At 45.4% G+C, this 13,326-nt stretch overlaps 1 protein-coding gene across 1 annotated transcript; it reads left to right on the forward strand.

Moving 5' to 3' along the window:
- Positions 1 to 331: 331 nt before the first annotated feature.
- On the forward strand, positions 332 to 9,380 carry LOC137899965 (Na(+)/citrate cotransporter-like). The gene is made up of 12 exons (XM_068744000.1): positions 332 to 439; positions 2,085 to 2,213; positions 2,517 to 2,653; positions 3,130 to 3,353; positions 3,874 to 4,015; positions 5,363 to 5,485; positions 5,678 to 5,884; positions 8,217 to 8,320; positions 8,410 to 8,531; positions 8,692 to 8,853; positions 9,044 to 9,181; positions 9,252 to 9,380. Exons 1-12 carry the CDS (start codon positions 332 to 334, stop codon positions 9,378 to 9,380), a joined length of 1,725 nt encoding a protein of 574 aa, XP_068600101.1.
- The last annotated feature ends 3,946 nt before the right edge of the window (positions 9,381 to 13,326 follow it).

The following is a 13,326-nucleotide window of genomic DNA, read 5'->3' on the forward strand; positions in this document are numbered from 1 at the left end:
CAACCTCGTCTCATTTGGCTGTAAAGCAGCGATTCTCAAATGGGGGGGTGTGAGTTCAGGCTGGCGTCCGGTTTCCTCCGCTGTGTTTACTCTGCTGGGGGCTTCGTCTGCACAGAAGCTGCATGTGTGTGTGTGCAGACACACAGAAAGTTCATATTTATTCTGCCAACTGTGAAATGCATCACAAATGTGTTAGAGAGAGAGAGAGGGCAGGGGGAGGAGGAGATCAGCATGGATGGAGGGTGGGCAGCGGAGGGACAGGAGCCTCATTGATAAATTTGCTCTCTGACAGTCATCATCATCATCCTTATCTTCATCTTCATCACCACTCATGTCGGTTCTTTCTCGTAGAATCCTGCAGCAGGTCTGGAGGATGAAGGGCATCGTCATCCTCGTCTGCAGCCCGTTCCTCCTGCTGCCGCTCGCCTTCAGCACCAAGGTGAGACCAGTGAACCGCCAGTTGAAATAACCGGTTTACTCATCATTAAACTCAACCGCTGACTAGTTCAAGTTCCCGAACATTAACAGCTGACTAACCCTAACCAGCTGGGTAGTAACCAGTTTAACAGCTAACAGTGTACGTAGCCTGGTTACAGAGCACTGACCAGTTCAGACAACTTAAGCTTTAACCAGTTAAACGTACCACTTTGTGGACAACGAAAATCAGCTGACCAGTTTACCCACAGTTACCAGTTTAAATGGGTCGTTTATGCAATACAAGCAGTCACACATAAAAAAAAAAAAAAAGATGAAGTAGTTGTAACCAGTGTAACAAACCGGTTTACTGATGGACCAGTTCAGTCTAAGAGTTTAACCAGCTCGAACAGAAGCAGAAACTGGAGTCAGCACTAACTCACCAGTTTGAAACGCTCCATTCGCTGGTTATACTGGTCCGATGGTTTGTTAAATACACTTTCAGGATTTTGAGACTTCTACATCATGTCTGATATTGTTTCCATAAAAACTTTGATATACACAAACAGACACATGCACCTGTATCTTCATTTTGCATGCAAAAAAATCCACATTTAGAAAAAAATTATACAAATTAAAACTCATATGTACAAATTTTCTTTTCTTTTCTTTTTTTCCCACCAATTTCTTTTTTTCTGGCAATTATTTCACGGTTCAGGTTTTAAAGTGTTTAAACTGGTCCGATGGTTTGTAGAACTGGGTCTGGTACTGCTGTGGTCTTGACTTGCTGGGACGGGTGGCAGCTCAGCTAAACACTGTTGGTCATTGATTGATGAACAGTTTAAAAGTCCACTGAAATAGAAAACGTCCCGTCAATGAACACACCAGAGTCACACTTTGTGCTGGAAGAAATATTGCTGTGTAGGAATACATGCAAAAGTATTACGTTCAGAAACTTAATCAGGTGAAACTACAAAAGGAAATGTATAAAAAATAAAATGAGCCAAAGTCAAAGCATTAATGTCAGAAATAAAAAAGATGATGTTTGCAGCTTATTGCTTGATAACAATATATTATATTACACTACTGCAGTGGAGTATAAAAAAACGCGCAGTATTCCCTGGAATCCATCCCTTGTGTGTTCTGATCTATTTAACATTTACACAGCTGCACGTCGATCATCAGGTTCATTTTAACAAAAATAAATAAAAAAAATTTGCTAAATTATTAAAAGGAATCGGAAAACAGAATCCTTTGCTTTCTTCCCGACCCCATCCCAAGTTTTGTGGAATCTGCCCAGCAGGGGGTTTTTTTGAGTCATGATGACCAGTCAAACAGCAGCAAAAAAAAAATCATGGATGAATACATGATGCCATTCAATATAGAGAGAAAATACGTTTAACAGATCAGAAATAAATGATGGATGGATGGATGGACGGATGTTTGAGATTACAGCATGAGTCTCTGTCAACATGTCTTCTGTCTTCTAGAATAACAGCTTTGCTTTCCGTCCTGCTGAGACAGAACCCTGAAGGGTCAGAACCTCTTGGTTCTTTGTTCAAACCCAGTTCATTGCCATATTTGAAGTGGATTGAATCAGGGGTGTTTAAGAGGCAAAAGCTCCTCAGTCTGTTTGCGTTGGTTCAATGTGTGTCTATGTGCGTGTGCAGGAGGCGGCCTGCGCTTACGTCATAGCGCTCATGGCGGTGTACTGGTGCACCGAGGTGCTGCCGCTGGCGGTGACGGCGCTGCTGCCGGCCGTCTTGTTCCCCGTCCTCGGCATCATGAAGTCCGAAGACGTACGTCTGCACACACAGAACTACACACTGACTTTGCTACGACTGCTACAGGACACATTCTTTACGTTGAACAAGTATTTCAGCCCGATTCAACAATGTGTCAGAAATACTTGGTTGTCTCCGGCGTCTGTGGCGGTATGAGACTCTTACTGCGGGACTGTCCTCGGTAAAGATCATCCAAAAGGAATTACCAACAACAGGAGTCATCGTCTCTTTCGTCGCACGCTTTTGCCGCTTTGCACAGTTGCACGCTGTCCAGAATCTACATTTTGCATTTGTGGCTTTCATGTTTTTTTTGTTCAGGTGTGTATGCAGTACCTGAAGGACACCAACATGCTGTTTGTCGGGGGGTTGATGGTGGCCGTGGCCGTGGAGCACTGGAACCTCCACAAGCGCATTGCGCTGAAGGTTCTGTTGCTGGTCGGGGTTCGACCCACCCTGTAAGTCACCCACCGTCCCGCACCGATGACACACAAGCCGGTGTTATCTTAGTCTAAGAGTAGTAGACAAGTTTGGAATCCTCACCGCTTGTGGAACTAAATATGTGAAGTTTGTCTTGAGGGTGGCGCCGACTCCTAATATAACAGTTTCTGGTTCGCTTCAGGCACCAAGTCTTCTTGGTTTTAGTTGGGTTAAAGGCTACATTGCATAAAGACTTCAGACAGGACATGGACCGTGGTCTCCTGGGCCAACGTCCTGACTTTGTTTGGTCCTTTCACCAACCAGTTCCAACAGTCCGGCGAAGTTCTTACATTGTGTCACCTTTCTCTGCTCCCATCAGGATTCCTAGAGGTCTAGGAGAATAAGCTAATATAAGTCATCAATGCTAACATTTGACGTATTCTTTGCACGAAGTTCTCTTATTTTCCCAGGCGGTTGAAAAAGTTCATTCATCAGTGGTTCCCTTGTTTCCCAGGTTGATGATGGGATTCATGGGAGTGACGGCCTTCCTGTCCATGTGGATCAGCAACACCGCCACCACTGCCATGATGGTCCCGATTGTCCAGGCCATCCTGGATCAGCTCAACGATGGCGCGGCCTCTGGACCTTTTTCCGAGAGCCAGAGTGTTGTTCTCCATCAGGAAAAACAGGAGAAAACCAACAGCGTCCAACAAACGGGTCTGCTGGACCCACATATAGGTCAGACATCCTACTTTAGAAAACCCAGCCCAGAACTCATAGAACTCTAACAGTGACTGACGTTATGTACGTTGTCATTGTTGAGCACAAATGCAGACAAGGTATAGGAAAGAAAAGAAAAAAAAAAGAAAACCCAGCCCAGTATTCCAAAGAATTACATCCAACAATGGAGGAAGGGAGGTCCTTTGAGTTGAAAAGGGAAAGTAAGCAGACTTAAAGAGAACTTCTGACCATTTCCTCTCAGGCATGAACGGGGCAAACTTAACGCCATGCAAGACAGGAAACACGAGCAACCCTCAGGAAAGCGAGGGCAATGTGTTGTCAGACGGTGAGATGGATGGACAAACAGCACAAGACAAACCTCCGTCAGAGAACGGCGGCCATGGTGAGTTCATCTATCAATCTCACAAAGAAACATTTGGAAGATAATCAGTACTCCAATCAGAACGCTCATGACTCTACAATCTGTCTGGGGTAGCGGTTGTGTCCATGGAGAAATCCTGCTTTCAGATCGAGCCAGAGGAGCTGAGAAAGGAAGAGGAGGAGAAGAAGAGGATGGGTAAAGGACTCCTGCTGTGTGTTTGCTACTCTGCCAGCATCGGTGGCATCGCTACTCTGACTGGAACTGGACCCAACTTGATTCTGAATGGACAGATGACCGGGTAAGTGCGACTGGACTCCATTGCATCCTTCCATGAAATGGCACTTTGGAGATCAAAGGATTAGTACCTCCTAATCCGAGGCTGTGGTTCTAGACCGGGGAAAAAGTGGCCTGCCCTCTCCGGGTCGGTGGAGGGAGTTTTTGCATCAAGCGGAGGAGTTCAAGGGTCTTGGGGTCTTGTTCACCAGTGAGGGCAGGTCGGACAGACGGCAGACGGATCAGTGCAGCGGCTGTCGTTGTATCGGTCTGTCGTGGAGAGACCAAGCTCTTAATTTACCAGTGAATCTAAGCTCCTACTCTCGTCTATGTTCATGAGCTCTGGGTCATAACCGAAAGGACAAGATCCCGGATACAAGCGGTTGAAATTCGTTTTCTTCTGTAAGGTGACTGGGCTCACCCTTCGAGACAGGGTGAATAGCTCAGTCACCGGGGAGGACCACGACGTAGAGCCGCTGCTCCTCCACATCGAGTAGGGCTAACTGGGGCATCTATTTCGGATGCCTCTTGGTCACCTCCCTGGGGAGGTGTTCCGGGCATGTCCCACCAGGAGGAGGCCTCAGGGAAGACCTCGGACACACATATAGGCTCTAAAAAGTCCTTAATTTGAAGATGACTCATGATTATTTATGACCACAATAGTTTTTCCTAAAGTTCATTCACTGAAATCATTGTGTGAATGAAAATACAGCTGAAATAACAGCCCCCCAAAAAATGCACAAATGAAATCACATGCAGTTCACGAGACGGAACCATTGGTTCGGGAGGAGACTGTCTCTCAGCTGTCCTGGGAAGTCCCCCCCACACAGCATTCTTTGATAAACGTCAAAGCTGCTGTCAACAAGACGATTGAGGTTGTCTCGTCTATAAGAGGATGGATGGATGGATGGAACTTTGGTTAAGTTTAGGAACCAGAGTGATGAGGCTAAGAAGCGATGAGGGACTTGTCTTTGCTTTTACTCAGGTCATGAACCTTGTCTCTCAGCCAAAGGTCTTGGACGTGACCAGCAACTGAACATCAACCACCGCCCTTCTTGGGACTTGCTCACTTTGTGTTGTGCACTGATCATTTTACATTTTATTGAAGACACCTTATACGTTGGGAAATGTCATCCAGGTGGTGGTGGTGCTTGGTTGGACTGCAATCAGCATTTTGTGTAAAGTAGAAACACACATTTCCCAAACTTGCCCCAGCGCCTATGAGTCTTTTGTGTTTAACACAAAACAATCTGCATTCTATGTGTTGAAATCAAACTTCCGTAGCAGTCACAACCTTTACTGCAGTTTAAGGCATTTAAATTCTGTTTTTATTGCGAAAGCTTGTCATTCTTTACAACTTCCTGTCTCGCAGACTTTTCCCTGACAATGGTGGTGTGATAAACTTTGCCTCCTGGTTTGCGTTTGCTTTCCCCACCATGGTCCTCATGTTGATCCTGGCTTGGTTCTGGCTGCAGTTCCTCTACATCGGCTGCAAGTGAGTCAATTTAAACAAAACGCGGATTTGAATCCTTCCTGTGTGCTGCAGTCTGTTCGCTGTCTCCTTATGCAAGGATTGTTCAAACAAATAAAAGCATGAAATAATAGGTGTTGATTGGAGGAGAATGTTTGCCTGTAAACTGAGTCTGCATCAAGAGTATAGTCCAAAGTATGATGTCGCTTGTTTCAGCCTGCGGAGAACTTGGGGTTGCCGGGCGGTCCAGTCGGAGAAGGAGCAAGCTGCATACAAAATAATCAAGGAGGAGTATCGCCGTTTGGGACAGATGAGTTTCGCGGAGGTTAGCGTTCTGGTGCTCTTCGTCCTGTTGGTGGCGCTGTGGTTCACAAAAGACCCTGGTTTCATGAATGGCTGGGCCACCAATGTCTTCAAGCCAAAGTGAGTCCCTGCATTACATTGTACATTACACATTTGTACAAAAAAAACCCCCGCAATTATAAATAAATATCGTTCATTAAACAATGACAAACGGACTTTAAACTTTTAAACTTTAAAAACTTCACTCATATTTATATTCAGAATCAGAATCAGAAGGTGTTTATTGTCAATGAGGGTTCACAGACTAGGAAGTTTTCTCAGTAAAGTCGTGCTACATGTAACAGTAATGGCTAAGGTACAAAAAACATAAGTACAGACACATCACAAAACAGCAGCAGCAGGAGTGGATACACAGATGTGTATTAGCAGCAGTAAAACTAGCGTACTCCCGCAGTGCAAAGAGAACAGTGCAAGTTATCGGTTATAAAATGTTCAAGAGTCCGGGACAGAAAATGAATTGTTCATGAGTCTTACAGCCGAGGGGAAGAAGCTGTGCTTGTGGCGGGAGGTTCTGGTCCGGATGGACCGTAGCCTCCTGCCTGACCCTTAATGCTCTTCACTTATGCAATGGTATAGAGTCAGACAGGAAGTTTCTGTTTCATTTAAAATTCATTTTAGCTGTATCTGTTATGTCACAATTATATATGGTTTTTATATGGGTCAGCCTCCAGTGGCTATTTTTCCACTTTCCAGAAGAGACTTTCTCCTTGAAATACATTCAAAACACTCTAATGTCATCCTGATGAATGAGAAACACCAGCTGGGAATGTGTGTGAAACTCAGTAGAGTCTTTGTAGAGTCTCAATCATTGCACAAAACGAGCCTCTAAACTGCTGCTTGGAGTTCTTCCGAAACAGAAACTCCTCCATGAATATCTGTCGCAGTGTGTGTGTGTGTGTGTGTGTGTGTGTGTGTGTGTGTGTGTGGAGAAAACTGGATCTGGTTGAGGATGGGGTGAACCCCCTTGGGCTCAGACAGACCTTACCTCGGTGATTGTAAAATATTTTATGGCTCCCTTTAAGAAGAACGCCCCGTTAGCGAAAAGCTCGGACTTATTAATGTTCATGTCATCGAGATCTGAAGGACCTCAGAACGTCCGTGAAGTTTTATTCATCGCTTCAAGAACATTTTGCTGCACATCTAAAACATGTAAGTATGGAGCACGCTTAGAGGACCAAACCTAAAAGTTCTGGATCAAATTCAAGTCGATTGTTCCTCACGTTTCATCACAATTTTTCCAGAACTCTTTGAGTATATCCTCCGAACAGTCAGTCAAATAATCCAAAGATGCTGAGTCAGACTTAAAGTTTACAGCTTGTTAAATTTTATGAAAATAGGCAGAAGAACATTTGAACCTCCTGCAGCTCAGCAAAGGCCAGACCTCCTCCTCTTCTTCTTTGGTGCCGTAACTGACCATGTTTTGCCTCTGATTCTCCAGACCGCATACTCGACCAATGATTGCCAGATTCAGCAGAGTCTGCTCACTTGGCATGTAATTACATATCGATAGTCAATACTAACACAAATTCATGTCCAGCTCTTGTTTCCGGTTTTCGTTTGACCGATGAAGACGAATTAGCTGAGACAAGCATCCCGCTCAGTTGCTGCTTCTCGCCGCTAATCCTGAAAAACAAACTGTTAAAGGCAGCCAGGTCACGGACGCCTGTTCTCCTGACCCATTAGACTGAGGAGGTGTTTGTGAGCGGGATTCGATTTCAACATGTTTCCTGATTACAGATGTTGTGAAGCTCAAATGTGCAACTGAACAAACTTCAGCTGATGCCAGCGAACTGGAAGTACTAAGACAGGAAGTGGCCTTGATGACTCTCCAGCTCGTTGTTTATCTGTCCAGAGATGAAGCCGCGTATACTGGTTACATGGAGTAAAGCATACATGTAACCGAAAAAAAACATTGTAAAGGTCAAAAAACCCACCCAAAAAGCACAAAAGGTGGGTCTGAAATCTCATTCATGAACGGCGAGGCCGGAGTTACTTCATGTGGAGTCAATAACGGCCGGACGCTAAAAGATAAGGATGATTTGATTTGGCTTCTTTCTAAAGTTCACGGGCAGTAATCTGTTGATCTACCATGATGCAAGACCAACATGCAATGTCACAAGCGTGTCTTTTAACCTGGCTGGGGCTCGGTGAACGTTTACGCTGCAGGCGTAGCCCGGTCCGCAGGAGCTAGCTAGCAGAAGGAGCGCGTAGCCCTCGGCCAAGGCCGACCCTTCATCCAGTTACATAGAAATCAGTCACAAATGGAATTAAGTTAAAGAATCTCTGCAATGGGGGGGGGGGGGGCAGCCTCTTTCCGTAACCTCATGCATTCCTCCTGGCGAGCTAACAAGCCTTGCTACATCGGTGACGCCCCTCCTCTTCCTCTCTGCAGGCATGTCTCCGACGCGACCGTCGCTCTCTTCGTGGCCGTTTTATTGTTTGTTCTTCCGTCCGAGCCGCCGCACTTCCTCTGCTTGTGGAGGCGCTCTGACACAGGTGACGCACGTAACACGCAAACAGAGGCCACGCCCACAGGCCACGCCCAGTTCTGCGTACTTGATCTCGATTTCTCTTTTGCTCAACAGAGTTGCGAGCGTCACGGGGCCCTGCGCCTCCCCTGCTCACCTGGGAGGTGACTCACAGGAAGATGCCCTGGAGCATCATTCTCCTGCTGGGAGGAGGCTTCGCTTTGGCCAAAGGCAGCCAGGTGTGTATCTTTCAACCTGCACCAAGGAAGTCCTGCTTTCATGTCGTCTTAAAACAATCATTTACATTTAAAAAAAAATATTTTTTTCAGTTTTGTTGTGATTGAAAGCACATTGATTGTTGATATTTGTGAAGGAATGATTCAAACGTATTTTTGTCAGGTGTCTGGCCTGTCCCACTGGCTGGGCACTCAGATGTTGCCGCTCCAGTCCATCCCACCCTTCGCCATCGCCATTGTCCTCTGCCTCCTCATCGCCACCTTCACTGAGTGTGCCAGCAACATCACCACGGCAACACTCTTCCTGCCGATTCTGGCCTCCATGGTATTCAAATGCACAGTTCACAGATGCAAATCAAAGCTCCGGCGTCAGAGCAGGATGGGCTTCATTTTTTTTAGGCTCTGGTTTTAACAGACAAAGTCAATAATAAACGTAAACATGACATCTGATTTGTTCTTATTGTCAAAGTTATTGACCTAAGCTGAAGTCCGGCTGTCTTTCTGCCCGACCACAGTCCAGGTCCATTAGCTTAAACCCTCTGTACGTGATGATTCCCTGCACCCTCAGCTGCTCCTTGGCCTTCATGCTGCCGGTTGCCACGCCCCCCAACGCCATAGTCTTCTCCTATGGTTTCCTCAAAGTCTCCGACATGGTGAGTCCCTCTTATATTCAGATATGATCCTGATCCATAATATTAAAATAACCTGCCCGCCCCCCTGCAGGTTAAAGCAGGCATGGTCATGAACATCATTGGGATCGGCTGCATCACTCTGGCCATCAACAGCTGGGGTCGCGTCATGTTCCACCTGGACTCGTTCCCTTCATGGGCCAACGCCACCGGGCCCGTGTAGGAGCCGCCACCTCCACGGGCTTCCGGTTCTGCTTCTGAGCCACCAGGAACATCTTGATGTTTGGACCTCCTCGCTGCTGATGCGGAGCTGGTTTCCCGCAGAGAGGCCGTTTGATGCCAAACACTGATTCCTGTTCCCAAATCTATCAAGAGTGGGAGGGGTTATGCTCACCTGGTCGATGCCCCGCCCCTCCAAAAAAGAGGAGTCCATATACAGTAGTCCCTCATTTTCCGTGGGGGTTAGGTTCCAAAAACAACCCGCAATAAGTGAAATCCGCAATGTAGTCTTTATTTTTTTTACAATTATTATACATGTACATAAATGTTTTATGGCTGTAAAACCCCTCACCACACACTTTATACACTTTTAACAGTCAGGCATTCATCTAAATAGATTGTTTCAGTATTATAGAATGAAACCAAAGATCAAAACCTGTTTTCAAAACTAAACATTTGTTTGAGAAATAAAAATATATAGTACGTACAGTAAACGTTTTCCTGTTAATAATGTTAAGGCGTGCAGGTCGAGGAAAGAGCAGCTTGGAGTGCAGAAGAACAAATATTCTACTCGTGCTGTCTTTAGCCTCTCATGCTGCTTTACTGGATAGCTTAGCACAGCAGCGCGGCTACATGTATCAACAGGAAGAAACGATACCCATAAGGGACGTAACGTTTATGCTCCTACAAAATAAAAGCCTCTTTTTACACAGAGAATAAGAGCGCTATAAAACAAACGCTTAACAAATAAACATGATAGCTTTTAGGAATAACAAATTTAATTTTAATGACACAAGTTATTAATAGCAACTCCGACCGCGCCTCTTCGTCCTTGCACCGTTTCAAGGCGCGTTCAAGTGCAAAAAATAAAATCTGAAAAATTTAATTAAAACTCCGCGAAGCAGCGAAGTCGCGGAAGATGAACCGCATTATATCGAGGGACTACTGTACTCTGATCTGAAGAAAGCGTTTTTCGCCTGTACATTTATGTAAAATAACTGATATACTGAAAGAATGTAATATGTGTCATGTATTTTATGCAATAATCTATATGATGTAAAAAAATTAAAAATAGCAGCGGTTTTTCCAGGGATCACACTCCTCAGCCTCCCCGGTAAGGTCTATTCAGGGGTACTGGAGGGGAGGGTCCGCCGGATAGTCGAACCTCGGATTCAGGAGGAGCAATGTGGTTTTCGTCCTGGCCGTGGAACTGTGGACCAGCTCTACACTGTACAGTGTAGTCCAGTTTGACTGTACGTGTACTGTAATACATGCTACTGTTTGACTGTACTTGTACTTAACATTCTATCTCATAAATATATTCATCATGTTCATCATCATCAGGTGAAGCTGTCTCAAGAGGTGACCGTCGTCAAGGCAGCGCTGACGGAGCTCCAGCAAGATTTCAGGAGACAGGAGAACCACAATACTGAGGCTGTGGAAAGGCTGCAGGCGGCCAAGGAAGCAGAGTTTCAGAGATACCGCAAAGGGATCGCTAAACTCCGTGCTGCTCTTAAATCCTCGGACGATGATCTTAACCGGCTCCAGCAGGAGAAATGCGCTCTCTTAGGAGAGCCAGAGAAGGTGAAAAGTTTTGATGTCCAGGTGCTGCATATGGCGCACCAGAAGCTCAAGCACGAGCACATGAGACGGGAGCAGCAGAATAAGGAGGCTGTAGAAAGGCTGCAGGCGGCCAAGCAAGCAGAGTTTGAGCGATACAGCAAAGGGATCGCTAACCTCCGTGCTGCTCTCAAATCATCGGCCGATGATTGTTCCCGGCTCCAGCTGGAGAAACGCTATCTCTTAGAAGAGGCAAAGATGGCTAAAGTTATCCATTAAAAAGAGATGGTGAATCCAACTATATAGCTTTCTGAATTTATTTCTTATTCATTTCTATTTCTTATTCTATATATGTTATTGTTGTGTGTGTGTGTGTGTGTCCTTGTGCTGACAAAGGCGCCTTTAAATAAAACATTTTTTTATTATTATTATATTTTGTGTGTTTGTTTTCTTGTTTTTTGATAGTTTGAGGAGCAACAGCTTTGCATTAAACCTATAGCTCTGACACTGCTTATTGACAGCTCTGTGAATTCCCCTCTCCATATATTCCTCTCTGAAATAGCTGAATAGTTATAGTCAGTGAACAGCCTTGTAGCTAAGAGGAAGGCAGATCTCATATTCTCTGCCCTGACCTATGAATTTTTCAGAATTTAATCTCAGGTTGACCTGCTGGCCCAGGTTTGGCTCCACCGAAGCTCTTCAGGGCTGCAGGGGGGGTTGCAAGTTTCTCAAACCCACCCTTTCAAAGCCCCATGTCCACAAATTCACCGCTTGTTTTTACTGTTTTTTTACTTTTCTTTTCTAAGTGTTGTGGCGTATAAATCAAAATGAACCCAAACGCCACGGTGGGCTAAGTCGAGGGGGTTAAAACATTGAAGACGCGCACGCAGTACGTTGCACAGGCCTTGACATATTTATTTGCTCCAGATCGCAGTTAGAACGGCTCGAGGACTTACTTTTCTGCTGTTGTATTGATTGTCGCTAAATAGCTCGTTGTGCCAATGCAATCTTTCGATGTTTCATCACCACGTCTGGTGTATCCTGCTTATCCTGCGGTCCTGCGTTTATGATAATGCCATTCACCATTAATACCATTCACCGTCCATCCCAGGATGGTCTTGGTAGCGTAAGGGCCTCCATTCACTCCACGGACCACCTCCCAGGGCTCCAGCGCCTGAGGTACGTTGGTGCCAAGAAGCAGATCCACATCCGCGTTGACCTCAGGTATCTGTACGTGCCTCAGATGTGGCCAGCGTTGGAGGTCTTTCGCTTGCGGAATATAACCACCGGTGGACAGGCGTGCTCTTCTGTGTGAAGATCTCAGGCAAAATCACAAACGTGGTTGGATTCCAAGGCAGCTACTTCCAAATCCACCAACATGTCGCTGTCCACAACTTCCTCTTGCCCCATTGTTTTGAGGAGAATCTCGGTCTTCCTTCCGGGGAGGTTAAGCCGGTTCATGAGACGTTCAGTGCAAAACGAAGCAGTACTTCCCGGATCCAAGAACCCATTAGTGGCCAGAGTCTCATGTCCTCTCTTGCTCTTCACCTGCACATGCAGGATAGACAGAGCGCAGTCCCGTTTGCCGGCCCCAGTTAAGCCACTGGACTGAACAGGCCTTTTCTGGCCCCTTCGTAGCCACCATTAGTCTGCGTAGAACGTGTTTGCTTTGTTTTGGACTGGACATGCAACAATGTGGGGTGTTTCAGATTGCCTATTCTACACATCAAACGTTTTCTGCAGTCTCTGCTCATGTGCCCAATGCACAGACAGCCAAAACACATCCTGTTTTCCTTCAAAAAAGACATCTTTTCCTCCTGCGTTCTTTTATCCAACAAAAGGCAAACATCCAAACTATGTCCAGCCCCACAATACAAGCACGCCCTTTCAGGCAAGTTCTTTTCTTTTTTGTTCACAGACTCCACTTTCCTTTCAACAGGTGCTACAGTGATGGGAAAACTACTACCTCGAGGGTTTGTATCAGACCAGGATGTTACAGTTCTAGCCTCTTTTCTTCCAGTTACAGGCGAATCTTGAATATCCCCAAAGACAGGGTCACTTGCGATCTTAACCTGCCTCTCAACAAACTCCACAATATCGTGAAAGGTTGCTCTACGATGGAACCTTCCCTGCAGGTCACAGGCCTCACTTCTCCATTGGTCAATTTATTGGGAAGTCTTTTCATAATAATTTGCAAGTTACACTACTTGTTACTGGTAAAAAGTAATATTATTACTTTAAGTTACTAGTTACTTTAGTTACTTTCACAACACTGCATACTGTATATGTATAAAATATATAATTCATGTTTATATACACTGCGTAATGTTCTATATAAAGTGAAGAACTCCACACATCAAAGGTGTTGTTGAAGAAAAACACATCCTACA

This window comes from Brachionichthys hirsutus, chromosome 10 (genome assembly GCF_040956055.1).
Source record: "Brachionichthys hirsutus isolate HB-005 chromosome 10, CSIRO-AGI_Bhir_v1, whole genome shotgun sequence".
NCBI classification, from domain to species: domain Eukaryota; kingdom Metazoa; phylum Chordata; class Actinopteri; order Lophiiformes; family Brachionichthyidae; genus Brachionichthys; species Brachionichthys hirsutus.

Excerpts from the sequence above, each read along its gene's own strand:
- LOC137899965 (XM_068744000.1), top strand. The coding sequence starts at position 332 with ATGTCGGTTCTTTCTCGTAGAATCCTGCAGCAGGTCTGGAGGATGAAG. Across the intron at positions 2,214-2,516 it reads GCATCATGAAGTCCGAAGAC|GTGTGTATGCAGTACCTGAA; the intron begins GTACGTCTGCAC and ends TTTTTTGTTCAG. Across the intron at positions 3,354-3,873 it reads TCTGCTGGACCCACATATAG|AGGAGCTGAGAAAGGAAGAG; the intron begins GTCAGACATCCT and ends AGATCGAGCCAG.